Here is a 27,788-nt window from a genome sequence, read left to right as displayed (position 1 = left end):
GAATTTAATTTTCATTCCCTCTGTTAACTGGTAGCTTTCAAAGATAGTTTCTATTAAATTTGGGTATATCTAAAATAATATTTATTAAATATATTTAAGGTGTAATGACTCACAATACAGCAAAACCTGTGTACCGACTACCTATTCTAAGAAAGAGGATATTACTACTAACTTTGAAGACCCCTACATATCTACTCCCTTTCCTTTCCCCACAACCATAATAGTTATCCTGAATTTTGTGTTCATAATTCTGTTGCTTTTCTTTATAGTTTGAACCATGTACTCCAAAACTATGTTGTTTATCTATGCATATATTTTAGTTTTATATAAATATACATTCTATGATTTGCTTTTTTAAAATATTTATTTATTTTGGCTGCTAAGTGTCTTAGTTGCAGCACACTGGATCTTCATTGCGGCACGCAGGATCTTTAGTTGGGGCATGCAGGCTCTTAGTTGCAGCATGCGGGCTTCTTATTTGCGGCAGGGGGACTTCTTAGTTGTGGCATGCAGGCTCTTAGTTGCAGCATGTGAACTCTTAGTTGTGGCATGTGGGATCTAGTTCCCCGACCAAGGATCGAAACTGGGCCCCCTGCATTGGGAGCATGGAGTCTTACCCACTGGACCACCAGGGAAGTCCCTATGACTTGCTTTCTTTGTCAACATATTAGTGTGAGATTTAGCCACATAGCTATAATTCATTTTCACTTCTGTATGGTATTCTATTGCATGAGTATATCATGTTTTTAAATCCATTTTCTATAAATAGCAATGTAGATTGTTTCAAAATTTGATATTACAGTGCTGCTATAAACATTCTTGTACATGTTGACTGATGGATATGCAGAGGTTGCTCTAGCGCGGAGGTGTGCAAACTTTTTCTATATAAAGACATATAGGAAATACTTTAGACTTTGCAGGTCCAATAGCCTCTATTACAACTCATCAGTTCTGCCATTGTAGCATGACAGCAGCAATGGACAATATGTAAAAGAATGAGTGTGGCTGTGTTCCAATAAAACTTTATTTACAAAAACAGGCAGTGGCAGGATTTAGCCAGTGGGCCATAGTTTGCCAGCCCCTATTCTAGGATATATATTATGAATGTGGTATCACTAAACATAGGGTATTTGGAGCATGCAAATATCTTCAGCTTTACTAGACAATGTGCAATATTTTCCAAAGGAGATTTTTCAATTTTTATTCTTTACTAACATTTGAAATTCTGAAAATTTTAAGTTTAGGCCAATCTGGTATATGGATATGAAATGAAATCTCATTTTGGTTTTAATTCACATTTCCCTGATTAAGGTTAAGTTTTTTTTGTTTTGAAACATATGTTTATTGGCCATTTGTCTAACATGAAATGCCTCTTAAAGTTCTGTGCTCATTTTTTTCTTGGGTTGTCATTAATTATAGAACTTTATAAAAAATATTTTGGATGTTTTTGTGTTAGTCATATGTGTTGAAAATATCTTCTCCCAGTTTATAGCTTGTCTTTTCATTCTCTAGGGAATCTTTTAATAAATAGAAGTTCAATGTCAGATTTATTAAAATTTTTTAAAGACGTGTTTTAAGAAATCATTATCTTACACTAAGGTCATAAATTTAGCCTCCTACATTATCTTCTTAAGGGTTTATAGTTTTGTCTTCCACATTTTTGGTTGTTATAAAATCTTTTGGGGGATTTCCCTCATGGCACAGTGGTTAAGAATCCGCCTGCCAATGCAGGTGACACAGGTTCAAGCCCTGGTCCGGGAAGACCCCACATGCCATGGAGCAACTAAGCCCTGTGCTCTAGAGCTCGTGAGTCACAACTACTGAGCCCTGCGTGCCACAACTATTGAAGCCCGCATGCCTAGAGCCTGTGCTCCACAACAAAGACAAGCCACCGCTATGAGAAGCCCACTCACTGCAATGAAGAGTAGCCCCCGCTGGCCGCAACTAGAGAAAGCCCATGAGCAGCGATGAAGACCAATGCAGCCAAAAATAAATAAATAATACTTTAAAAAAAATCTTTTAGGATCAATCTCTTTCTGTAAAATAAAGGAGTGTAATTTATGTGTGCATGCGCAGCAAATGTCCCAGAATGTGAAAAGGCTATCTTTTCCCCTATTATTGACGGTCATAAATTACGTTATACATAGGAGAGTTCCCTTTTTTCCACAACCTCTCCATCTGGTGGCAGATGTTAACTAGACTTACTGTGGTGATCATTTTGCAATATATGCAAATGTGGAAAAATCATGTACACCTGAAACTAAAATAATGTTTATGTCATCTATACCTAAAAAGAAAAAAAAAAAAAGATTTCCTACCTCGAGGAAAAAACTCTCAAAATTTCATGATGGAATAAAAACTTGAAACCATTTAACACAATCTATCAAACAAGAAAAAAAAAATTCAGATTATTTTTTGTATACCAGAATTGTTTTTATTTTGGTGCATTTGTCTTAAGCCAAATATTAATTTTAAAACTTAGCTATTAAGCATTCAGTCAAAATGTGGTTTCAATGAACTTCTCCAAGGAACAGTATTATATGAAATTTTAATTTAAATTTCTTTATGTACTGGAAATACATTTCAAATGTATTTCTTCATTTTGGGTCATGCTCAAAGAAGCTTGAGAAACACATCATATTCTAAAACCATATACTAAGGGAATGAAAATGACTTGAGGCTGTGTCAAGTCATCTTTCCATCATAAACAAGTCTTAGAAATATAATTTCTAATCTCTGGAATTATAATTAACCTAGAAAAGGTAAATCAGACATTCTGGATAAGTGGTATTCCTTTGCATTCTTTTAATTGTATGTTAGATGTTATTTATGCTTTACGTAGAGTATATCTATTATCATTTACAGCATTTATCTATTATTATCTGCTCTTGTTTGATTTTGAAACTAGGGCTATAGTACTAGCCTCACAGAATGAGCTTCAAAAATTTTATTAGGGGAGGGGTTTTGAAAATTTTCAAGTGTAGAACTAATTGTTCTAGATTTCTCATAAAACACAAACTACTAGGGAGGTGGTCTAGTGGTTAGGATTCGGCGCTTTCACTGCCATGGCCCAGGTTCAGTTCCTGGTTGGGGAACTGAGATCCCACAAGCCGTGCAGCATGGCTAAAAATAAAAATAAAAACAAAACCCTACAAACTACTAAATCTCAACTGAGATAAAGCAGATATCCCAAATAACCAGATAACCATAAAGAAACTGAATTTATACTGTAAAGCTCCCCCAAAAGAAATCCTGGGGCCCAGGTGTCTCCACTGGCAGTTTATTACAAACATTTGAAGAATGAACACAGATTTTACACAACTTCTTCCAGAAAATAGAAGAAACACTTCCCAACTCATTTTATGAGACCAGTACTACACTGATCCCCAAGTGAGACAAAGACTTGGGGGTAAAAAAACCATCATAATTTTAGACACAAAAATCCTCAACAAAATGTTAGCAAATCAAATCCAACAAGGAAATTATACAACATACTGAGTGGGATTTATTACAGGTATATAAGACAGATTTGACATTTAAAAAAATCAATGTAATCCACCATATCAACACGTTGAAGAAGAAAAATCCTATGATCAACTGCTTCAGAAAAATTTTAACTGCTGCAGAAAAAGCATTCGATAATATCCAACATCCATTCATGATTAAAAAAAAAAAAACTCAAGAGATTAGGAACAGAGGGGAACAACTTCAATTTAAAAAAGAGCACCGGGAGGGTGGAGTCAAAATGGCTATTAGGACACGGAATTTACACCTCCTTACAACTAGGGCACCTACCAGGCACCAGTGGGGGACCATGGTACCAAAGGGTATGGGAGAAACCCCCAGCAACTGGGTAGGACGTGGGGCATGAGGGGAGAGAAGTGGAAGGAGAAGTGGAGGCGGGATGGGATTGGCGCCCCTGAGGGACAGCTGGGGGAGGGGAAGGGAACCCATGCCCAAAGGGGGAAATTGGGGAACCACTGGGAGGGCAGAGAATCAAAAGGGAGCAGGGCCAGCTTTCCCCTGCCCACTTGGGCCCCCAGGAACCTGCTGAGATCCCGGGCCTGATCCTCTGCCCACCTAGGCCCCCTCCAGCCACGTGGGTCCTGAGCGAGTGGGAGGGAGGGATGGGGGAGCAAAAGTAAAGGCCGGACCTCTGGGATCAGCACACTTGAGGGGTGGCTAGGGGAGGCAAGGAGTTCCTACACCCAGTGGGACCCACTCACGGTTAGGGGTCCAGTGGCAACAGGGGAGACCCTATGGGAGACAGTGGGGAGGGGCGCAAAGGAACAGAAGGGAACAGAGCCAGTGCTTTCCCTGTCCACTTAGGCACCAGGGAGATTGTTGGGCTCCCAGGCCTAATCCTCTGCCCTCGGAGCCTCTCCTGCCATGCAGAACCAAAGCCCTGCCCTTACACCCCCACCCAGCACCCTACCTCTACACTCGGAGACCCCCTGCAACGAGCTGGGCCTAAACCCCACCCACACTCCATCACTCAGGGCTCTACCTCCAAACTCCAAAATCCCACACTGCAGAGACCCTGCATTAGACGTGCTGCCTCTCCCCCTCTGTGCAGGTCTTAAGCAGAGGCCCCGCTCCACACTTGAACTTTGCCCCACCACTCCCCACCCCACACTCAAACGTCACCCAACCCCCACCTAGGCCCCTCCCACCCTAAACCCCACCCTTGCCTAAGTTCCACCCCTTCCTAAACCCCGCCCATTAAATGCACCAACCTTCAAAGTATAGGGGTCCCAGAAGAAGAAGAGAAAAAGAAATGGTCTGAGAAAATATTTGAAGAGATTATAGTATAAAATCTCCCTAACACAGGAAATAGTCAATGAAGTCCAGGAAGCACAGAGAGTACCATACAGGATAAAACCAAAGAGAAACACATCAAGACACATATTAATCAAACTATCAAACATTAAATACAAAGAAAAAATATTAAAAGCAGCAAGGGAAATAACATACAAGGGAATCCCCATAAGGTTAACAGCTGATTTTTCAGCAAAAACTCTGCAAGCCAGAAGGGAGTGGCAGGACATATTTAAAGTGATGAAAGGGAAAAACCTATAACCAAGATTACTCTACCCGCAAGGATTTGCTTTAAAGATAAGCAAAAGTTAAGAGAATTCAACACCACCAAACCACCTTTACAACAAATGCTAAAGAAACTCCTCTAGGCAGGAAACACAAGAGAAGGAAAAGACCTACAATAACAAACCCAAAACAATTAAGAAAATGGTAAGAGAAGCATACATATTGATAACTACCTTAAATGTAAATGGATTAAATGCTCCAACCAAAAGACATAGACTGGCTGAATGGGTACAAAAACAAGACCCATATATATGCTGTCTACAAGAGACCCACTTTGGACCTAGGGACACATACAGACTGAAAGAGAGGGGATGGAAAAAGGATATACCACACAAATGGAAATCAAAGAAAGCTGGAGTAGCAATTCTCATATCAGACAAAATAGACTTCAAAATAAAGACTATTACAAGAGATAAAGAAGGACACTATATAATGATCAAGGGATCAACCAAGAAGAAGGTATAACAATTGTAAATATTTATGCACCCAACATAGGAACACCTCAATACATAAGGCAAATGCTAACAGCCAAAAAAGGAGAAATCAACAGTAACACAATGACAGTAGGGGACTTTAACACCCCACTTTCACCAATGGACATATCATCCAAAATGAAAATAAATAAGGAAACACAAGCTTTAAATGACACATTAAACAAGATGGACTTAAGTGATATTTATAGGACATTCCATCCAAAAACAACAGAATACACTTTCTTCTCAAGTGCTCATGGAACGTTCTCCAGGATAGACCATATCCTGGGTCATAAATCAAGCCTTGGTAGATTAAAAGAAATTAAAATCATATCAAGTATCTTTTCTGACCGCAATGTTATGAGACTAGATATCAATTATAGGAAAAAACTGTAAAAAATACAAACACATAGAGGCTAAACAATATGCTACTAAATAAACAAGAGATCACTGAAGAAATCAAAGAGGAAATAAAAAATATCTAGAAACAAATGACAATGAAAACACGACGACCCAAAACCTATGGGATGCAGCAAAAGCAGTTCTAAGAGGGAAGTTTATAGCAATACAACCCTACCTAAAGAAACAAGAAAAATCTCAAATAAACAACCTAACCTTACACCTAAAGCAATTAGAGAAAGAACAAAAAAAATAAACCCCAAAGTTAGCAGAGGAAAAAAATCATAAAGATCAGATCAGAAACAAATGAAAATGAAATGAAGGAAACAATAGCAAAGGTCAATAAACCTAAAAGCTGGTTCTTTGAGAAGATAAACAAAATTGATAAACCATTAGCCAGACTCATCAAGAAAAAAAGGGAGAAGACTCAAATCAACAGAATTAGAAATGAAAAAGAAGTAACAACTGACACTGCAGAAATACGAAGGATCATGAGAGATTATTACAAGCAACTATATGCCAATGAAATGGATAACCTGGAAAAATGGACAAAAGCTTAGAAAAGCACAACCTTCTGAGACTGAACCAGGAAGAAAGAGAAAATATAAACAGACCAATCACAAGTACTGAAATTTAAGCTGTGATTAAAAATCTTCCAAGAAACAAAAGCCCAGGACCAGATGGCTTCACAGGCGAATTCTATCAAACATTTAGAGAAGAGCTAACACCTCCCCTTCTCAAATTCTTCCAAAATATAGCAGAGAGAGGAGCACTCCCAAACTCCTTCTATGAGGCCACCATCACCCTGATACCAAAACCAGACAAAGATGTCACAAAAAAAAGAAAACTACAGGCCAATATTTCTGACGAACATAGATGCAAATATCCTTGACAAAATACTAGCAAACAGAATCCAACAGCCCATTAAAAGGATCATACACCATGATCAAGTGGGGTTTATTCCAGGAATTCAAGGATTCTTCAATATACACAAATCAATCAATGTGATAAAACATATGAACAAATTGAAGGAGAAAAACCATATGATCATCTCAATAGATGCAGAAAAAGCTTTTGACAAAATTCAACACCCATTTATGATAAAAACTCTCCAGAAAATAGGCATAGAGGGAACCTACCTCAACATAATAAAGGCCATAGATGACAAACCCACAGCCAACATCATTCTCAATGGTGAAAAACTGAAACCGTTTCCGTTAAGATCAGAAACAAGACAAGGTTGCCCACTCTCACCACTATCATTCCACATAGCTCTGGAAGTTTTAGCCACAGCAATCAGAGAAGAAAAAGAAATAAAAGGAATGCAAATCAGAAAGGAAGTAAAACTGTCACTGTTTGCAGATGACATGATACTATACATAGAGAATCCTAAAGATGCTATTAGAAAACTACTAGAGCTAATCAATGAATTTGGTAGAGCAGCAGGATAAAAAATTAATGCACAGAAATGTCTTGCATTCCTATACACTAATGATGAAATATCTGAAAGAGAAATTAAGGAAACAGTCCCACTTACCACTGCAACAAAAAGAATAAAATACCTAGGAATAAACCTACCTAAGGAGACAAAAGACCTATATGCAGAAAACTATAAGACACTGATGAAAGAAATTAAAGATGATACAAACATATGGAGAGATATACTATGTTCTTGGATTGGAAGAATCAACAGTGTGAAAGTGACTATACTACCCAAAGCAATCTACAGATTCAATGTAATCCCTTTCAAACTACCAATGGCATTTTTCAAAGAACTAGAACAAAAAATTGCTCAATTTGTATGGAAACACAAGAGACTCCGAATAGCCAGAACAATCTTGAGAAAAATAATGGAGCTGGAGGAATCAGGCTCCCAGACTTCAGACTATACTACATAGCTACAGTAGTCAAGTCAGTATGTTACTGGCACAAAAACAGAAATATAGATCAATGGAACAGGATAGAAAGCCCAGAGATAAACCCACACATCTATGGTCACCTGGGAATGTAAATTGATACAGCCACTATGGAGAACAGTATGGAGGTTCCTTAAAAAACTAAAAATAGAATGACCATATGACCCAGCAATCCCACTACTGGGCATATACCCTGAGAAAACCATAATTCAAAAAGAGACAATGTACCACAATGTTCATTGCAGCACTATTTACAATAGCCAGGACATGGAAGAAACCTAAGCGTCCATCAACAGATGAATGGATAAAGAAGATGTGGCACATATATACAATGGAATATTAGTCATCCATAAAAAGAAACGAAATTGAGTTATTTGTAGTGAGGTGGATGGACCCAGAGTCTGTCATACAGAGTGAAGTAAGTCAGAAAGAGAAAAAAAAATACTGTACGCTGACACATATATATGGAATCTAAAAACAAGAAAAAAAGGTTCTCATGAACCTAGGGGCAGGACAGAAATAAAGGCACAGATGTAGATAATGGACTTGAGGACACAGGGAGGGGGAAGGGTAAGCTGGGACAAGGTGAGAGAATAGCATTGACATATATACACTACCAAACATAAAATAGGTAGTGGGAAGTAGCTGCACGGCACAGGGAGATCTGCTCGGTGCTTTGTGACCACCTAGAGGGGTGGGATAAGGAGGGTGGGAGGGAGACGCAAGTGGGAGGGGATATGGGGATATACATATGCATATAGCTGATTCACTATGTTATACAGCAGAAACTAACACAACATTGTAAAGCAATTACACTCCAATAAAGATGTTAAATAAAAAAAGATAAAAAAATAAAAAAGAGCACCTACACAAAACCTATAGCTAACATAATACTTAACAGTGAAAGACTGAGAGTTTCCCCCTAAGATCAGAAACAAGGCAAGGATATATGCTTGTACCACTCTTACTCAACATAACACTGGAAGTAATAGTCACCATAAGGGAAGAAAAACAAAAGACAGACTAGAAGAAAAAAACTGTCCCTGTTTATAGCCGACATGATTATCTATGTAGAAAATCCCAAGGAATGTACAAAACAAAAACTTTCAGAACTAATTAGTGAGTTCTGCAGCAAGGTAATAGATTACAAGATCAATATACAAGTTATTTGTAACCCATATACAAATTATATTGATATTAGTCTATGGCTTTGCTGTAGAACTCACCAATTATATAATTTGTATATTGATTTGTATATATGTATATATATAATTTGTGTATACTAGTGATTAATAGCTAAAAGGAAAAACACACCATTTACAACTTTTCCAAAGAAAATGAAACACTTAGATATACACTTATAAATCATGCATGCGATCTGTATGCCAAAAATTACAAATCCTAATAAGAGAAATCAAAGACTATATTAGTTTTCTAGGGCTGCCATAACAAATTACCACAAACTTAGTTTAAAACAACTTAACTTTATTTTCTCACAGTTCTGGGGGCTAGAAGTCCAAAATCAAGGTATTGGCAGGGCCATGCTTTCTCTAAAGGTGCTAGGGGATGATTCTTTCTTGCCCTTTCCAGTTTCTGGTAGTTATTAGTAAGCCTTAGTGTTCCTTGGCTTGTAGATGCATCATTCCAACCTTGCCTCTGATTTCACATGGCTTTCCTTATGTGTCTGTGTCCATAATTCCCTCTTCTTTTAAGGATACTAGTCATTAGAGTAGTGCTTACTCTAATCCAATATGACCTCACCTTAATTTGATTACTACATCTGCAAAGTCTCTATTTCCAAATAAGGTCACATTCACAGGTACTGAGAATTAGGACTTGAATATTTTGGGGAACACAATCAAACCCATAATAAAGACCTAAAAATGAAGATACATATCATGTTCATGGATTGGAAGACTCAGAGAGTAAAGATGTCAATTATCCCCAAATTGAAATTCTATTACAACTCAGCAAACTCTTTTTTTGTAGATATAGGTTAGTTTATTCTAGAATTTATATGAAATGGCAAAAGATCTAGAATAGTTAAGTCAATTTTAAAAAGGTAAAGTGGGAGGAATCACTCTACCCAATATTAAGACATCCTATAGAGTGACAGTAACCAAGACAGGGTGGTACTGGCAGAGGGATAGGCACACTCAGACGTGTGCAGAGAAAATACAGAAATAGACATACACAAATATAAAGGCACAAAATCAATTTATTGAAGGTAGCCTTTTCAACAAATGCTACTAGAACAACTGGACACCCATAAGGCAACACAAAGATATAACATGAAGCTAAAGTTTATAATGTATGCAAATATTAACTCAAAATGGATCACAGACTTAAATGCAAAACATAAAACCATGAAAACTTCAGGCAAAAATGTAGGAGAATATCTTTAGGATCTGGAGCTAGAAAAGGAGTCTATATATATATATTTTGGTTTTGTTTTGTTTTGTTTTGTTTTGTTTTGCCGTACACAGGCCTCTCACTGTTGTGGCCTCTCCCACTGTGGAGCACAGGCTCCAGACGTGCAGGCTTAGCGGCCATGGCTCACGGGCCCAGCCACTCCGTGGCATGTGGGATCTTCCCGGACCAGGGCACAAACCCATGTCCCCTGCATCAGCAGGCGGACTCTCAACCACTGCACCACCAGGGAAGCCCAAGTCCTTAGATTTGATACCAAAAGCTAAATCTGTAAAAGGAAAAAGTAATAAGCTAGACCTTATCAAAATTAAAAAGTTTTGATTTTCAAAAGACCCTGCTAAAAGGATGAAAAGCTACGCACTGGGGAAAATTTTTGCAGACTACATATCAAACAAAGGACTAGTATTGTCTAGAATAAAGAAAGCATTCTCTCACAATCCAACAGTTAAAAAAAAAGATACAATTCAAAAATGAAGCAGTAAAAGACATAGTCATTTCACCACAATGGATACAGGGATGGCAAATAAGCACACCATCATTAGCCCTTAGGGAAATGGAAATTATAACCACAAAGAGATATCATTACACACCTATCAGAATGGCTAAGATTAAAAAATGGTGAAAAAACCAAATGCTGGTAGAGATAGAGAAACTGTCACTCATGTTCCTGGTGTGACTATAAAATGGAAAAGCCACTTTGGAAAATGATTTGTCCATTTCTTATAAGAGAAACATTCATTTACTATATAAACCAGAAACTACTCTTAAACATTTAGACCAGAGAAATGGAAGTTTATGTTCATGCAAAAATTTATACAAAAATGTTCACAAGCAGCTTTATTTGTAAGGGCAAAACACTTTTTTCCCCTTAGGGTTTCCTTTTAGTAAGAATTTTGATTCAGAATCAGGTATAACCTCACATTAATAATATTAGAATGTTTTGTTCCAAAATGATTTACCTGAGGCTTAGTAAGAGTGATGAAAGATTTACCGTATGTACTGTATTTGTAAAGTTTCCTTCTCATTTGAATTCTGTAAAGTAAGATTAAAAGTAATGATTAAAGTAATGATTAAAACACTAAATAAAAGTAATGTTTACAATAATAGCTAACATTTATTAAGCATTAACTATGTACTACACATTGCTTTAAGGCTTTACGGTATTGTATTTACTTCTTTAAATTGCAGAACACTATGATGAAATATGTGATATTAATGGAAACTAAAACAAACAGGGGTTAAGTAACTTTTGCAAAGGAACACCCACATACTAAACGGTGGAGCTCAGGTGATACTGTACAACAGAACCCTACATTTTAGGGTTGAGCTCTCATATGAATTCACTAATGTCTAAGTAGGATTGAAATATGATGGAAAGTAATTCTGCACTTATATTAATCTAGCCTTTCTTAAATGTGAATTCTCTGAAGGTGAGTTACTTATGAGTTTAAGTAAAAAAGGATTCTCACATTCATAATCTGAATTTTCTGATACCCCAAAGGTGAATGTCATAGGCAAACAGGTAAAGGATTTACTAAATTAATTTTTTCATACAGTTTTTCTCCATTATGAAGTTTCTGATGTTGAGTAAGGTGTGAATGACGTCTAAAGTCCTTACCACATGCATTACATTTATAAGGCTTCTCGCCAGAATGAATTCTCTGATGTTGAGTAAGTTGTGATCCACGATTAAAGGCCTTTCCACATTCGTTACATTTGTATGGTTTCTCACCAGTATGAATTCTCTGATGCTGAGTCAGATGTGAACCACGAATAAAGGCCTTCCCACATTCATTACATTCATAGGGCTTCTCACCAGTATGAACTCTCTGATGGTAAGTTAGCTGTGAGCTACGAATAAAAGTCTTACCACATTCCTTACATTCATATGGTTTCCTACCAGTATGAAAAATCTGATGTAGATTAAGTTGTGAGGCACAAATGAAGATCTTCCCACACTGCTTACATTCATAGGGATTCTCACCTGTATGAATTTTCTGATGTTGAGACAACTGTGAGCCATAAATAAAGGCCTTTCCACATTCTTTACATTCATAGGGCTTTTCACCAGTATGAATTCTCTGATGCTGAGTAAGATGTGAGCCACGAATAAAGGCTTTCCTACATTCCTTACATTCAAAGGGTTTTTCACCAGTGTGAATTTTTTGATGTTCAGTAAGTTGTGAGCCACGAATAAATGATTTCCCACATTCTTGACATTCATATGGTTTCTCGCCAGTATGAATCCTCTGATGTCGAATAAGCTGTGAGCCATAGTTAAAGGCCTTTCCACACTGCTTACATTCGTGTGGTTTCTTACCTGTATGGATCCTCTGATGTTCAGTAAGTTGTGAGCCACGAATAAAGGACATCTCACAATCTTTACATTTATAAGGCTTTTCACCAGTATGGAGTCTATAATGTAGAGTAAGCTGTGAACCATAACTAAAGGCTTTCCCACATTTCTTACATTCATAGGGTTTCTCACCAGTATGAATTCTCTGATGTTCAGTAAGTTGAGAGCCACGAATAAAGGCCTTTCCACATTCCTTACATTGATAGGGTTTCTCTGCAGTATGAACTCTCTGATGGTAAGTAAGTTGTGAGCCACGAAAAAAGGCCTTCCCACATGCATTACATTCATAGGGTCTTTCACCAGTATGAATTATTTGATGCTGAGTAAGATGAGAGCTACGAATAAAGGCCTTCCCACACTCTTTACATTCATAAGGTTTCTCTCCAGTATGAATTCTTTGATGACAAATAAGTTGTGAGGCACAGATAAAAGCTTTTCTACATTCCTTACATTCATAGGGTTTCTTAGCAACATGAACTCTCTGATGGTAAGTAAGCTGTGAGTCCCAAATAAAGGCCTTTCCACATTCTTTACATTCATAGAATTTTTCATGATTTTTCTGATGTTCAGTCTGTTGAAAGCCAAGGATAAAATATTTTCTGCACGCTTTACATTCATAGAATTTCTCACTAGAATGAATTCTCTGTTGTAATGTAAGGGATGTGGTTTGACTTAAATTAGGCATTTCTTCATAGACTACTAGTTGCCTAAAAAGTCCCTCTTTATTTCCTAAATGGCTTTCAAACTGGTCTCTGCATTCCTTATCATCTTGAAAACTTTTGCAGTCCCACTTACGGCTTGTAAGTTGTTCTACTATCTCCCATTGAGATGCTTCTAGTTCATAAATTTCTCTTTTTGATGACAGCTTCTTGGTTTCACACCTGGATTCCCAGTCTGTAAGATAACAAGTAAACAAATGCTATTTTCATATTCCTGGAAAAATGAAACTTCTAAGATAGAAATGGTGGACTCAAACTGAATATCATACCCATAAGATATCAGTGCAACCAATGGAACAGAAAAGAAAAATCCATAAATAGACACAATTATAAGTGCAAATTTAGCATACAGTAACAGTAGCAGCTAAAACAAGTAGGGAAAAGATGGACTCTTTTTTAATAAATGAAAGTGATAAACATAAGGATAAACATAGGAGACACTGCTTTGGGAAAGATCCCCAGTGCTCTCCTTACTTGCTGCAAATAATGAAACCTTCCTTCTCCCTTAAAAAAACAAAAACAAAAAAAAATACGACATAAGGATAAACATACAGAAAAAAGATGAAATTGCATTAGTACCTTAGAGCTTACAGTAGGATAAATTCCAAATGGATCAGATACCCTTACTCAGAGAAATGAAAACACAGAAATAACTAGAATAAAACTTGGGTGACTTCTTCTATAACTTAGGAATGGGGAAATTTTTCCAAATCACAACTTGATAAAAATGACCACATTGGGACTTCCCACATCCAGTGGTTAAGACTCCATGCTTCCACTGCAGGGTTCAATCCCTGGTCAGGGAACTAAGATCCCACATGCCGTGTGGTGGGGCCAAAAAAAAAAATGATGTTGGATTAATTATCTATGTAGAAGAAGTAAAATAAAAAAAAATGACCATGTTACAGTAAAAAACAAAAGAAAAGGTCAGCATGTCAAAAACACATTAAGGAAAGTAAAAGGACAAGCTGGGAAAAAATAGATATGTATAGATATCTATACTTATGTGAACTCTATCTCAAAATTGCACTAGCGGGACTTCCCTGGTGGTCCAGTGGTTAAGACTCCGCGCTTCCACTGCAGGGGGCACAGGTTCGATCCCTGGTCAGGGAACCAAGATCCCACATGCTGTGTGGCATGGCCAAAAAACAAACAAAAAAATTAAGCAATAAAAATTTTTTTAATTGCACCAGCAAATTTCAAAATTTTTGATGCAGAAAGTTTTCACTGAAGCATAATTTGTTACAGAAAAAGATTAATAACCCAATTGTCCATCAGTAGGTGGCTGGTTGAAATAATCATGGTATATCCACATCATGGAGTACTATGAAGCAGTTAAAAAGGAATATCTCTTTATATTAATATGAAGTGCTGATTGAAATACACTATTAATTGTAAAAGAAATGTCGAGCTTCCCTGGTGGCGCAGTGGTTAAGAATCCACCTGTCAATGCAGGGGACATGGGTTCAAGCCCTGGTCCAGGAGGATCCCACATGCCATGGAGCAACTAAGCCCGTGAGCCTAGAGCCCATGCTCAGCAGTAAGAGAGGCCACTGCAATAAGAGGCCCGCACACCGCAATGAAGAGTAGCCCCCACTCACCACAACTAGAGAAAGCCCACACACAGCAGCAAAGACCCAATGCAGCCAAAAATAAATTAATTAATTAAGAAAAAAAAAAGAAATGTCAACAAAAGTATGTATAGTTATGCTCTTTTTATCTTAGGAAGGAGAGGAGGTGGAGGAAGTATAAATGTATAATACACATTTGCTTTTATTTTAAAAAGGGAGAGGAATAAACCCCATAGTTACAGGGTAGGGAAGGAACAGATGGAGGAGCCAGGAATAGAGGTCAGATTTCTTTGAATATAACTTGTTTTGTAGATTTGACTTTGGTGGTATATAAATATATTAAATAATTATAAAACAAAATTAAATTACAAGAAAGCACAGCTTAAAAATTGAAAGAAAAAAAAAAAGAACCAGTATTTACAATTGGTGGCATAACCATACAAGAAAACTACTTCAAATAACTTTCAAACATAGTAATTTGACTGTGATATACCCTATGAAGGGAACAAAAAACTGCCAAAACAATTATCGCAAAGTGTTTTGAGTAATCATATTGTTAGTGGTAGTGTTGATCTTCTTATTTTAGAGGCTTCTTGTATAATGTGGGATAAAATATGTAATTATATGATATTCTAATTGCATCATTCTTAGTGTCCTTGATAACTGGGACTCCTGGCATGGGAGAAAATAGATGCAGCTGTAAGATCTTAAAAAGGGTTAAATAAAAAGCCTATAATTCAGAATCTGAATTGAATTGCTATGAACCCATGCTATAGTTTATCTTATGTTTTTTAATTAAGACTTTATTTCTTAAGAGTAGTTTTAGGTTTACAGAAAAACTGAATTAAGTCCAGAGAGTTCCCACATGCTCCCTTTTCCTTCCCCTCCAGGTTCCCTGATCAGTAATAACTTAATATCTTGCATTAGTGCAGTACATTTGTTAAAACTGATGAATCTGTATTGATACATTATTTTCTTCTATTTCTGTTCTCCCTGACTCACCCTAGCCACACTTATCTGTTGATCCTCAAAGGATCAAACTCACTGCTACCTCAGTTCCTCTGCAACTGCTAGTCCCTCTGCCTTAACTGCTCTTCTTGGGAATTCCCTGGCAGTCCAGTGGTTAGGACTCTGAGCTTTCACTACCGAGGGCCTGGGTTTGATCTCTGGTTGGGGAACTAAGATCCCACAAGCCACGCAGGGCGGCCAAAAAACAAACAAACAAAAAACCCTAAAAAACAAAAACCTGCTCTTCTCCCAGAATTTGCATGTCTTACTCTATTCATGTCTCCCCTCAAATGCGAGCACCTCAGAGAGCCATCCTTAACCGCTCTTTCTATAAGAACAACTCCCCCCATTACTTTGTGATTCTCTATGCTTTTTGTTTTGCTTCATAACACTCATCACTCTTTGTTTATTTTTATTTGTTACTGACTATTTCTTCTGCTAGGAAAGATCAATGGGGATACGGAATTTTTCTTGTTTACTGTTATATTCTTAGAATATAGAGGGTATTTTAAAATATTTGTTGGATAAAGACTCATACAGGTTTCACTGGATCAAAAATATAAAATGTTAAAATGGTTATCATCGAAAAAGGAGGGCTATTCCCTGTTTGAAAATACAGGGGAACATGAAAGAAAACAAGGGAAGTGGTAAATGGAGCAAAGAAGGGGATTCCTTAGGTAACTGATGCTAAAACAGTTTTGTCCTCCAGGGCTCAGGATTTTACTCCACAGGCCTAGGAGTAAAAGGCCTTGGTTGGGTCTGTGAGGAGAACTTTGGAGCTAATAACTCAAAGGTGTGGCCAACTTATGAAGGAATTTAACAACGGCTTCCCTTTGCCTGATCATCTCTTACTCACCTGGGCTCAGACCTCTTGTCACATCCCGTACAACCTTCCAAGGGTCCTTCCCTTGCTCCAATAAGGAGAGCACATCTGGCTTAGAAATGGAAAATCCTGCTTATAAGAATGGAAATAGATACGGTTACACTCTGTTTGTCCAGAATTAAAATTGAGTCCACTGTTCATCAAGTAAGAAGGTCAATTACAGAAAGATTCAGAGAAAGGATATCTGAAGAAAAGAGTAGATAAAAGTGCCCAAGGAGCTGTCCATTTCAAAGTTTATAAAGCACAAAAAATTTATTTGGGACTAGGGGTCTGAAATTCAGCTAGGCACTTGGAAACTTTTCTAAATTTCACAAAGACTGAAGCTGAATTATTAGGAACAGACAAAATTACCCAGTGAGACCAGGTTGCTGTAGTTCTCCAACATCACGTCTCTGTACAAATCCTTCTGTTGCAAGTCCAGGCACTCCCACTCTTCCTGTGAGAAGTCTATGGCCACATCCTTGAATGACACCAAACTCTGAAATGACAACCCAGGGTTAATGGTAAAATAAAGAAATATTTTTTAGAAGTAATGAGAGAAGAAAAGTATTACATAAAGTGGCCAAAACAGAAATACGTTGAAGCTGGAAGCTTGCAATATGGCTAAGTAACAGAAAGGAAGAGAGTGTGATAAATGCAGAGCACCTAAATAGTTTCTAAACATTCCTATTACTCTGTCATAGCTTCTTGTGAACAGTTACAAGAATGAACAAAAGCCAGGTAAGTGGAGTTCTCTGATTAAATGAAATACCGTGTGCAAGCACATAACACATGCAAATTCTCAAATAAGTTGCAAATTCCTTCCTCCCCTCTTCCCTTTAAAGAATTGAAAATAAGAAAAAGGAAGGAAGGGAGGGAAGAAAGAGAGGATGGAAGGAGGAAGGGAGGGAGAAAAAAGAGAAAAAAACAAAACTGATGGGCCCATTCCAAATGTCTTTTAAAATGTTTATCTTAGGGCTTCCCTGGTGGCGCAGTGGTTGGGAGTCTGCCTGCCGATGCAGGGGACGTGGGTTCGTGCCCCAGTCCGGAAAGATCCCACATGCCGCGGAGCGGCTGGGCCCATGAGCCATGGCCGCTGAGCCTGTGCGTCTGGAGCCTGTGCTCCGCAACGGGAGAGGCCACAGCAGTGAGAGGCCCGCGTACCACAAAAAAAAAAAAAAAAAGTTTATCTTAGAAAATAAGATTTCTATATAATTTAAGAATTTATTTCCAACTCAAGTCTCAGAATAACTTAGCAATAATATTCTTCCTTGTCCTGGCAAATCCTTTCATAGACATCATTTTTATAAGGTATATAATATTCCATAGTATAATTATAATCATTTTCTTTTTTTCTTTTTTTTTTTTTTTGCTGCACAGCACAGCTTGTGGGATCTTAGTGCCCCCACCAGGGATTGAACCCCAGCCCTCGGCAGTGAAAGCACAGAGTCCTAAACACTGGACCACCAGGGAATTCCCTGTAATCATTTTCTTATTTTCCAGTATTTAGTTTGTTTTCCTTCTCTAACATCAGCTCTGTTTCTAAAATTCGCAAATATCTAACCCTCTGGATGATCATTTTACCACTCATCATTGCTCACTGTACACTTTGCTTATTCTGAGCAACAGAAAACCAATGAAAGATGAGCTAAACTCACACAGATGTGGCCCCTGACTTACACATTCTATTCAAATTTGAAATGGACCTTGTCACTGGTATTCACCTCTGAGGTACTCACTGATATGACATGCTCTCTCTCTGTTCTCAATCCTACATTTGATCACATTGCCAATCTTAAAAGCCTCACAGACCAAAGATTTCACCACATTCTGAGATAAACAGTAATTTTCTATCCTCATCAACCAGAAAATGGAGGTCAGTGAGAAAGAATGAATTTTGCATGTGTAGTCCCATCTCATCAAACCACATTCTGACACAAGAGGTTCTACTCTTTCCTTAATACATTTCCTGATTTGCAGAATGGATCCCTAAATATGGCTAGAGAAGAGAGGGGTGGGGCTTAGTGAGGCAGAAAATCTGGAGATAAGAATATTGAGCATTCATAGCCTAGAAAACAATGACTATTTCATGAGGAGAAGAAAAAACACCAACTCACATGGGGCATGGCTTAGAAGGGAAAATTATTAGTCGTCCTCTGGAGAAGTGCTGAGTCCTGAAAATACAGAGTCAGTAAAGAAAAAGGAAACTGTGAGAATAGGCTTCCTTCTAAATGACTAAGTTAAGATAAATATTTCCTTCCCTTTTCATGGCACCTGGTCCCTTCCATGCCCCAATGTATATACTGAGATTTGCAGAAATATAAACAATCAAATCCCTTCCCCAATCCCAAAAAACATAGATACAGAAGAATTAATTTATGCTAAAGCAGTACCCAATTCCTATGATGTTCGTAGGGTTCTCTGACCTGTCCTGAGTGGTTAATATTTTCAGACTAGGGGCCTCTGATTCAAAATGTATCCAAGTCATACCTGCTTCAAGGACATTGATGGGGCCCTCAGGCCTAGAAGTGCTCTGTATCCATGTAGGCCAAATCTTGGAACAAACACTTCCCACAACTAAGATCTGCCTTTTTCCCCCAGACTCAACACACTAAATATAAATAGCTCAGGGTGCCCCCCTGGCTCGTTCTCACATTCCAAGGTGCAAGAAGCATTTTGAGTCCAAATTGTAGGCTTCATCCAGGCCACACGAAGTCACACTAGACTCATCAAGTAACCAAGGAACAAATCCAAAGCATTCTTTTTGTTTTTAATTAATTTTTTAAAGTTTTATTTAATTAATTTATTTTTTGGCTGCATGGCTTGTGGTATCTTAGTTCCCCAACCAGGGACTGAACCTGGGCCCTCGGCAGTAAAAGCACAGAGTCCTAACCACTGGACCACCAGGGAATTCCCCAAAACATCCTTTAACAGAAAACTGCCTGGGGACTTCCCTGGCGGTCCAGTGGTTAAGACTCCTCGCTTCCACTGCAGGGGGCGCAGGTTCAATCCCTGGTTGGGGAACTAAGTTCCCGCATTCCACGTGGCGTTGCCAAAAAATTAAAAACAAAATAAGAAGGTGGCTGCCTGTTGCATCCAATCATGGCCTCAGCCGAACTCAGGAATTCTGGAGGCAGCACTCCCTTGTTATCCTGCTGAACATCATTCTGCCTCTAAATGTAAGACTGGGGATGACTTGAGAAAGTGGCTGTACAACAAATAATTTGCATACAGCACATACTATGCGCTAGATTCTTTATACAATTAACACTTACGTGATCAGCAAACAGGTCTGTGAATTTAACCACTCTCTGCCCCCATTGGCTATAGAATCTTCCTTATACTTGTTTCTTTTTGTAACAGCTTCACTGACATATAACTCAACATTCCATAAATTCATCCTTTTAAAAATACAACTGAGTGGTTTTTAGTATACTCACGGAGATGCACAACCATCTAATTTTAGAATAATCTCATTACCCAAAACCCCATACCCCTTAGCAGTCACTTCCCACTCTTGTTCCCTCAGACCCTGGCAACTGCTAATCCACTCTTTATATCTACACCTATGCTTATTCTAGTCATTTCATATAAATGTAATCATACAATATGTGGTCTTTGTGATGGGCTTCTCTCACATAGCATAATGTTTCAAGGTTAGCATATGCTGCAGCATAGATTAGTATCTTTGCCTTTATACATATTGCTAAATAATGTTCGACTGTATGGATACACCACATTTTTCCCATTCATCAGTTGATGGACATTTGCATTGTTTTCACTTATTGTTACTAAGAATAATGCTACTAAGAACATTCATGTACATGTTTTTGTGTGGACATATGTTTCATTTCTCTTAGATATATACACCTAGGAATAGAATTGCTGGATCATATGGTAACTCCATGTTTACCTTTTTGAGGAACTGCCAACTCTTTTTCAAAGCAGCTGCATCATCTTAACAGTTCCACCAATATATCAAAGTTCCATTTTTTCCACATCTTCGCCATCTTTTGGATTAAATTCATTCTAGTGGGTCTGAAGTGGTATGTCATGATTTTGATTTGCATTTCCACAATGATGTTGAACACCTTTATGTGCTTATTTGTCATTTGTGTATTTTCTTTGGAGAAATGTATATTCCAATTCTTTGCTCATTTAAAAAATTTGGTGGTACTTCCCTGGAGGTCCAAGTGGTTCAGACTCCGTGCTTCCACTGCAGGGGACATGGGTTCGATCCCTGGTTGGGGAATGCGTCGTGGCATGGCCAAAAGGAAAAAGGAAGAAAAAAATTTTGGTTATTTGTCTTTTTATTTCAGTTGTAATAATTCCTCATATATTCCAAAATACAATTCCCTTCCTGAACTTGTGATTTTCAAATTTTGGGTCCCACTTTGTGGGCTGTATTTTCACTTTCTTGGTGGTGTCCCTTGAAGCTTGAAAGTTTTTAATTTTGAGGAAATCCAATCTATGTATTTTTTTCCCCTTTGGCTGCTTGTACTCTTACATTTAGGTTGATGGTGCATTTTGAGTAAATTTTTGTGTGTAGCATGAGGTACGAGCCTGTGATAAAATATTTCACAAGTGCTGTCTTGACCCAATGTTGATGTCATGGCTAAAAACTCTCAATTCCTCTTCACAGGAAGTTTGCTAAACCCACACCCTAAATACTTCTCTTATCAAGGTCTAACACAATGTACCTTTGCCAGGCTACCCACAGATACCTCAGTAGCCTTGCCATTGTACACAGTCTTAACTGCATCCACCTTTTTCCAGGAGCACAGGTATGACATTATATGGATGACATCCTCCTCTGAGGAGATTCATTTAACATGCTCATTAAGGACATAAAAATACTCACAAAAGAGCTCACAAAAAAAGACATAGGCCACTGCCTCACACATAATGCAAAGCCCTGACACCTTCATTAAATTCCTGAAAAGTATTGGTAAAACAGGGCAACTCTATGCCTGACACTGTCAAGAAACTACAGTAAAATCTCTCAGCACCCATAATGTCTTTCAGTCTTATTTGGGTCTGGAAGCAACATATTCCTTACTTACAAATTTTAGTTAATCTCACTGATGCCATTACTTACAAATCACCCCACCTTGGAAAGGAACCCTGCCAACAAAAGGCTCCAGAATCTGTTCAAATTAAAATCAGCAGTCACTCCTGTTAGTGCCCTCAGAGACGCCTCTGCAGAGGCTGCAGCAACCTCCTCTCATGCCTCTGAACCCCCTCTGATGGCCACCAGGTGCCTACAGGCTTAAGATGCAAGAAAGTGCCCCTTTTGGCCCTATGCTATACACCACTAGAGTGACAACTGCTGGCTATATACTAAGATCTCTTGGAGATAAAGGCTTTCAAAGACCCTAAGCCTGGGACTCTCTGAACCCAGATGCCTACTATGCCTTGGATCATGGAGGCAGCACGCCCACAAACTCAGCACAGGTACATCCCATAGACTCAGCCAAGCCTGAGCCCTCTGGAATGTTCCACCTACAGGAGGGAGTGGTCTTCCCTGTCCTTAGTCCCTTGCCAGATGCCATGGTGCTAGAGGAGGTCACCCCTCCCTCAGAGCCCTTGACTAGGAATCCTCCTGGGGTTAACTAAGTAAACAGCAATGTGAGCCCACAGAATTTATGAATAGCACTGCCACCATCATAGGTGATGGAGCTAAGTGGAATGTTGCTGCTTTCCATTCCTTAACTAGGATGTCCCCCATAAAGGACAGGATCCAAGGATCAGAACAAGTGGTCAAACTTTAGGAAGTCATCTCTGCACAAATGTCCTGACAAACAAACGGTCCCATCTGCACATTTTTACAAACTCCTGGGCCATTGCCTAAGAGTTGTCCCTATAAGGGTAAAGAAATCTGGGAATCTCCTGCCTTACAGATACTCAAATATAAATCAAAGTCATTCGTCTCTACATACACAAGGACTCACCAGGACAATCCTTATTCCCTTCAGAGTTCAAGACATTACTAGTAGTGACCAAGGCATACATTTCACTTCTCAAAACACACAATGTTGGGCTCTTGCGAAAGGCATTCAATGGAACTTTCATCTCCCAATAGGTCCCAGGCAGCTGGCTTAATTAAGAGACACAATGGTCTCTTTAAACAGCTCCCTTTTTTTTTTTTTTTTTTTTTGGGGTATGCGGGCCTCTCACTGTTGTGGCCTCTCCCGTTGCAGAGCACAGGCTCCAGACGTGCAGGCTCAGCGGCCATGGCTCACAGGCCCAGCCGCTCCATGGCATGTGGGATCTTCCCGGGGCACGAACCCGTGTCCCCTGCATCAGCAGGTGGTCTCTCAACCACTGTGCCACCAGGGAAGCCCCTAAACAGCTCCCTTTTAAGTGGCAGTGTGTATAAGGATACATGTATACATATAGCTGATTCACTTTGTTGTACACCATAAACTAACACAATATTATAAAGCATTTATACTCCAATAAAGATGTGAAAAATAAATAAATAAATGGCAGTGTGGCAAAAGGACACCTACATGTGTCTCTCTCTTGCCTCAAGCCTTAATCTCTCTTAATTTAAGGCCTCCTGTCTGACTCACATCTCAAAGAAACTTTAGGAAACCTCCTTATCACTACTTCCTATATTTAGAGGGAGTATGTCTCACCCTCCATGCACATGAAGACTCATCACATATGAGGTCTTTTAATAATAATGTCTCCCTCTAACTTTATGGATTTTCAATCCTGCTGCCATTTCATAAGGGCTGTAGGTCAGATTGAGGGCACATACTCTCCTCAGACCCATTAACCATAGATTGTCCAATGGGAGAAGCAACTGTCCACCTGGTATGTGGTCCATTTGAGCCTGAACTTTCCCTACCCAGGAAACCTTCCCCAATATTTGGATTATAAGGTGTTGAAAATTAATCTGGGATCTCCTTCTGATCCCATCCAGGAAATTCAAATTGGTGCATGTAGGCTAAGGCTCTTAATCTATAGGAAATACAGAAAACATGTTAATGATACCAGACTGTGGGAAACTATACAGAACAAATCGCCCAGTTTCTTCAACAAATACATTATAAACCAATCGCAACACATAGGTCTTATTTGGACCCAGATTCAAAGAAATTTTAAAATTTAAAAAAGATATGCCCGAAGAGGCAGTCTAAACTCTAACTGGATATCTGATATTAAAGAAATATTGTTTGAAAAAAAAAAAAAGAAATATTGTTTGAGAGAAAATAATGGTATTGTGATTAAGTTTTTTAAAAGACTCATCATTCACATACACACTGAAATGTTTATGGATGAAGTAATACAACAACATCTGGCATTTGCTACAAAATAATTCTGGGGTGGGCAGAGGTATAGATCAAACAAGACTAGCTATGAGTCAATCATTATTGAAGCTGAACAAAGGATGGTACATAGAGGTTCATTACTATTTTGTCTATTTTTGTACAGTTTGAATTTTTCATAATAAAAAGTTTAAAAAAATGCTGATCATGGCTCAGTGAATTGATTTTACCACACACACAAAAAATAAGGTAACAACACCATAGTTTGAAAACTCTACAATAGCATATTAATAATTTTCTTAAGCTTTCCAACAACTAGCAAAGTACCTTGAATAAAACATAAAATCAAAAAATAGTGATTAGTAAAGTAACGATACAGCCTCTCTGAGGGAAAATATAGCAAGAAGTATTAAAATTTAAAGTCCACACATAAGTTGGCCCAGAAAGTAGCATTCATCCTACTAATAAACTCATCAAATGAGCATCTATATTTATCCCACCACCGTTTACAATAGTAAAAGACTGATAGCCATCTGAAAGTTAGTAAGGGTCAGTTTTTAAACATGGAAGAAGTATGGAATACAGTTCAGCTATAAAAAATGAATAAGCCCGTCATGTACTAATATATGCATAGAATCCCCCTGGAAGTACTCAAGAAACTAGTCACACTGGTTGCCCTCTGAAGTGGGAAAACTCTGTGACTAAGGGCAGAGCTGGGAGGGAGAATTTGCTGAATGCTCTTTTGAACCTTTTAAATACTTACAATATCATCTTTTAAACAATAAAATTGAGAAGGAAATACTAAAAGAAAGCCTTCAAATTTCACTCTGTGGGATTTATTCTATTCCTTCAAAAATCTTAGAAAAGGACTAAGTATACAGGCGGCATTAAAATATTTGGCACACGAATATGTGTACCTCAGGTTAAAAGGAGAGAAATGGAGTGGAACATCTTTGGGTCCATTCCTCTAACTTCCCCCCATCCCCATTATTCTTTGGAATAGCAACGCCCAAGAACCAGATCACTAAAAGGATTCTTGCTATAGATTTTGGAGGACAGAAAGCTATATCCTGAAAATCCAGAAGGCAATTCAGAAACAAAAAAGAGAAAAACAACTTACCTTGGATAAAAATCTTAGTTGTCCAACAGCTACTCTTCCCTTGTTCTCTGGTCACCTGTGTCAGAGAAGTTGGTAAGAGTTAAATAATCTTGAGACACCAAGCCTTTCTTTGAGCGCAGGCTTATTTGTTAGAACCAAACATCTTCTACTCTCCCTGCCCCACCCCACGCCCCCCACCCCACGAGTTAAAGTAGACACTCAGCCGAAGCTCAGCGACTGACCTGAGCAATGATGCCCTCCCTCTTTGGGAACCAGAGTGGAAGTCGAGAATCCGCATAGGGCTCCAGGTTGATTCCTGAGGGGAAACTGGAATCTTACTACCTCGATTTTTGCCTCCTCTCTCCTCAGCCCCCCGAACTTGAGGCTGTTTCTGGCTCTAAAATTCTCATTCTGACGTCAGGTCTGTGACTTGGAGACAAGCTTCTTTATCTGGTCATTTTCGCAGCTTAACACAACCGCTCTCACGTCTGAAGACACAACTGCCACTCTCTCAAGTGGTCACACAAAATCATGCAGTCCCACAGGCACATCACGTTACACAGACAGACAGACACACACACACACACAGTGGCGTGCTAAGGCCTGAGGTTCTAGACACGGCCGGTCTTTGTCCCGGGGCTCAGACAACGCCTCACCTTCTGCTTCTCCGGCGTCCTGCCGGGTCCCAGCGGTCCGGTCCACATCAACAGTCCGCGCTCCGACAGCCGCTGCGCGGTTCAGCTCGTTCCAGCATTAACAGCGCTGACAACCTAGTAGGAAGTAACGTCACACCCGCAGGCTTCTGGAAAATGTAGTCCAGTACCCAAAAGATCCGAGAGAGCCAGCAACCCAAGCCTTCCGAACCCCTCTCAGAACCGTACTCGTCCCAAAAGTACAAGCCGCGAGCGCCGGCTCCTCCGCCGACTCCGCAAATCACTCCGCGCGTCTGCCGTCCCAGCTGTGATGTGGCACCTCCGGTCGCGCTCTGGCGCCTCCGGTCGCGCTCTGGCGCCTCCGGTCGCGCTCTGGCGCCTCCGGTCGCGCTCTGGCGCCTCCGGTCGCGCTCTGGCGGGAAGCTTATTTCCGGCCGCGGGGACTTCTGGGACATGTAGTGTGAACTAGGAGTCCCAGAGGGCCAAAAAGGGTCGTCCTGTTCTCTCAGCCTCAGCTTACCACGGGTTGGCGCTGGATGCCGCCACAGAGTCCGAAGGCTCTGGCAGGTGGAAGGGAAGATAGAGCGGATTCCGAGGAGGCTAAAGATGAATCTCCAGGCCGTTACTGCAGCCTGGCCTGTGGAGGAGGACGTAAGGAGAGTGACCCTTTACTGCTGGTGAGTGCATTTGCTTCAGTTTGTGACCTTGGGGGTGTGGTTGTGCAGCTGTTCCTGACACAGTTTTTATGATTAAAAATAAATAAATAAAGTGTTTAAAGTCCACTTTCTGAATGTAACATGCCAAAAAGTGCCCAAATCGTTAAAGATGGGTGATTTTTCATAAATTGCTCGAACTTAGAGTAACTGTTACTGAATACAAATTCGTGTGCCTGAAGCACGGTGAGGCCAAACTGAGGTGGTGGAGTTTGGAGCAGAGAAAGGTTTATTGCAGGTCCAAGTAAGGAGAACAGGTGGCTTGTGCTCAAAAACCCCAAACTCCCTGCTGGTTTTAACAGGCAAAATTTGGGGTGAGGGCTTCAGGGTGTGTGACTTTCTTCTGACTGGTGGTGAGGTAATAGGGCAGTGTTCCTGGACTCTTGTGCTCAGCCTGAAGTTACCTTCCTCCACCTAGGTGGGAGCCTTAGTTCCTGCAGAAGAATGCAAAGATATGATTATATATATCCGTTAAGGAGGAACCAGGATCCTGCTTTAATGGTCACGTTACGGTTTCTTTTTTTTTTTTTGGCCATGCCACTCAGCATGTGGGATCTTAGTTCCCGGACCAGGGATTGGACCCATGCCCCCTGCATTGGGAGCATGGAGCCTTAACCACTGGACCACCAGGGAAGTCCCATGCACTATAGTTTCTTAACTGCTCATTCTTGGTTTCTGCATTCCCTTACTTCCTTGATTAGTAACTGTTTGAATCTGCTCTTTGGTATTCAGGAAGGTCTAGGAGGCTGAAGCCTTTATCCTGCAAATAAGAAACTGGGGACACAGAAAGGTTTTTGTGCCCAGGAGGCCCCCACTGGGTTCTGATCAGTTTCATAACTAGCACCCCAGAAGTCCCCTACTGGTCTCCTGTAAAGATATCCATCACATGACTTACAATATTACAGATTAGTTTTACCTGATTTTGAACTGAACATAAATGCAATCATATTGTATGCACACTTTCTAACCCCTTTGGTCTGACTTCTTTTGCCAAATATTCAGTTTGTGAGATTAATTGATAAAGTTCGCTTACTCTCATTGTTGATGGTATTTGGCTTGTTTTTAGCTTGGGGCTACTAGGAATAGTGCTTTTGAACAGTCTCATTTGTGTATTTTGCTGTGTATATGTGTGCATCTTGGAGGGGAATTGCTGGGTCATAGGTTATGCATATGTTTAACTATAGTAATACATTGCCAAACGGTTTTCCA

The 27,788-nt window shown here is 39.3% G+C and overlaps 1 protein-coding gene across 5 annotated transcripts; it reads right to left on the bottom strand.

Moving 5' to 3' along the window:
- Positions 1–10,091: 10,091 nt before the first annotated feature.
- Positions 10,092–26,268, bottom strand: LOC116744568 (zinc finger protein 345-like). Of its 5 annotated transcripts, none has more exons than XM_032614480.1 (9): positions 25,870–26,268; positions 25,456–25,529; positions 25,235–25,289; positions 20,751–21,077; positions 18,955–19,011; positions 17,210–17,336; positions 16,832–16,927; positions 12,306–13,571; positions 10,092–11,353 (listed from the first exon to the last, which is right to left on the bottom strand). In XM_032614480.1, the coding sequence occupies exons 5-9, from the start codon at positions 18,961–18,963 to the stop codon at positions 11,343–11,345; spliced, it is 1,509 nt and encodes a 502-aa protein (XP_032470371.1). In that variant the 5' UTR covers positions 18,964–19,011; positions 20,751–21,077; positions 25,235–25,289; positions 25,456–25,529; positions 25,870–26,268; the 3' UTR covers positions 10,092–11,342. The 5 variants fall into 5 exon arrangements, with proteins under 5 accessions (XP_032470371.1, XP_032470368.1, XP_032470369.1 ...); XM_032614477.1 differs by having other exon boundaries at positions 10,092–13,571; positions 25,870–25,983; positions 26,095–26,226; XM_032614478.1 differs by lacking the exon at positions 25,456–25,529 and having other exon boundaries at positions 10,092–13,571; positions 25,870–26,172.
- Positions 26,269–27,788: the final 1,520 nt, after the last annotated feature.

Source organism: Phocoena sinus, chromosome 19 (genome assembly GCF_008692025.1).
Source record: "Phocoena sinus isolate mPhoSin1 chromosome 19, mPhoSin1.pri, whole genome shotgun sequence".
NCBI lineage: Eukaryota > Metazoa > Chordata > Mammalia > Artiodactyla > Phocoenidae > Phocoena > Phocoena sinus.
The sequence above is the reverse complement of the archived record's forward strand: the minus strand, read 5'-3'. Positions and strand labels throughout refer to the sequence as shown.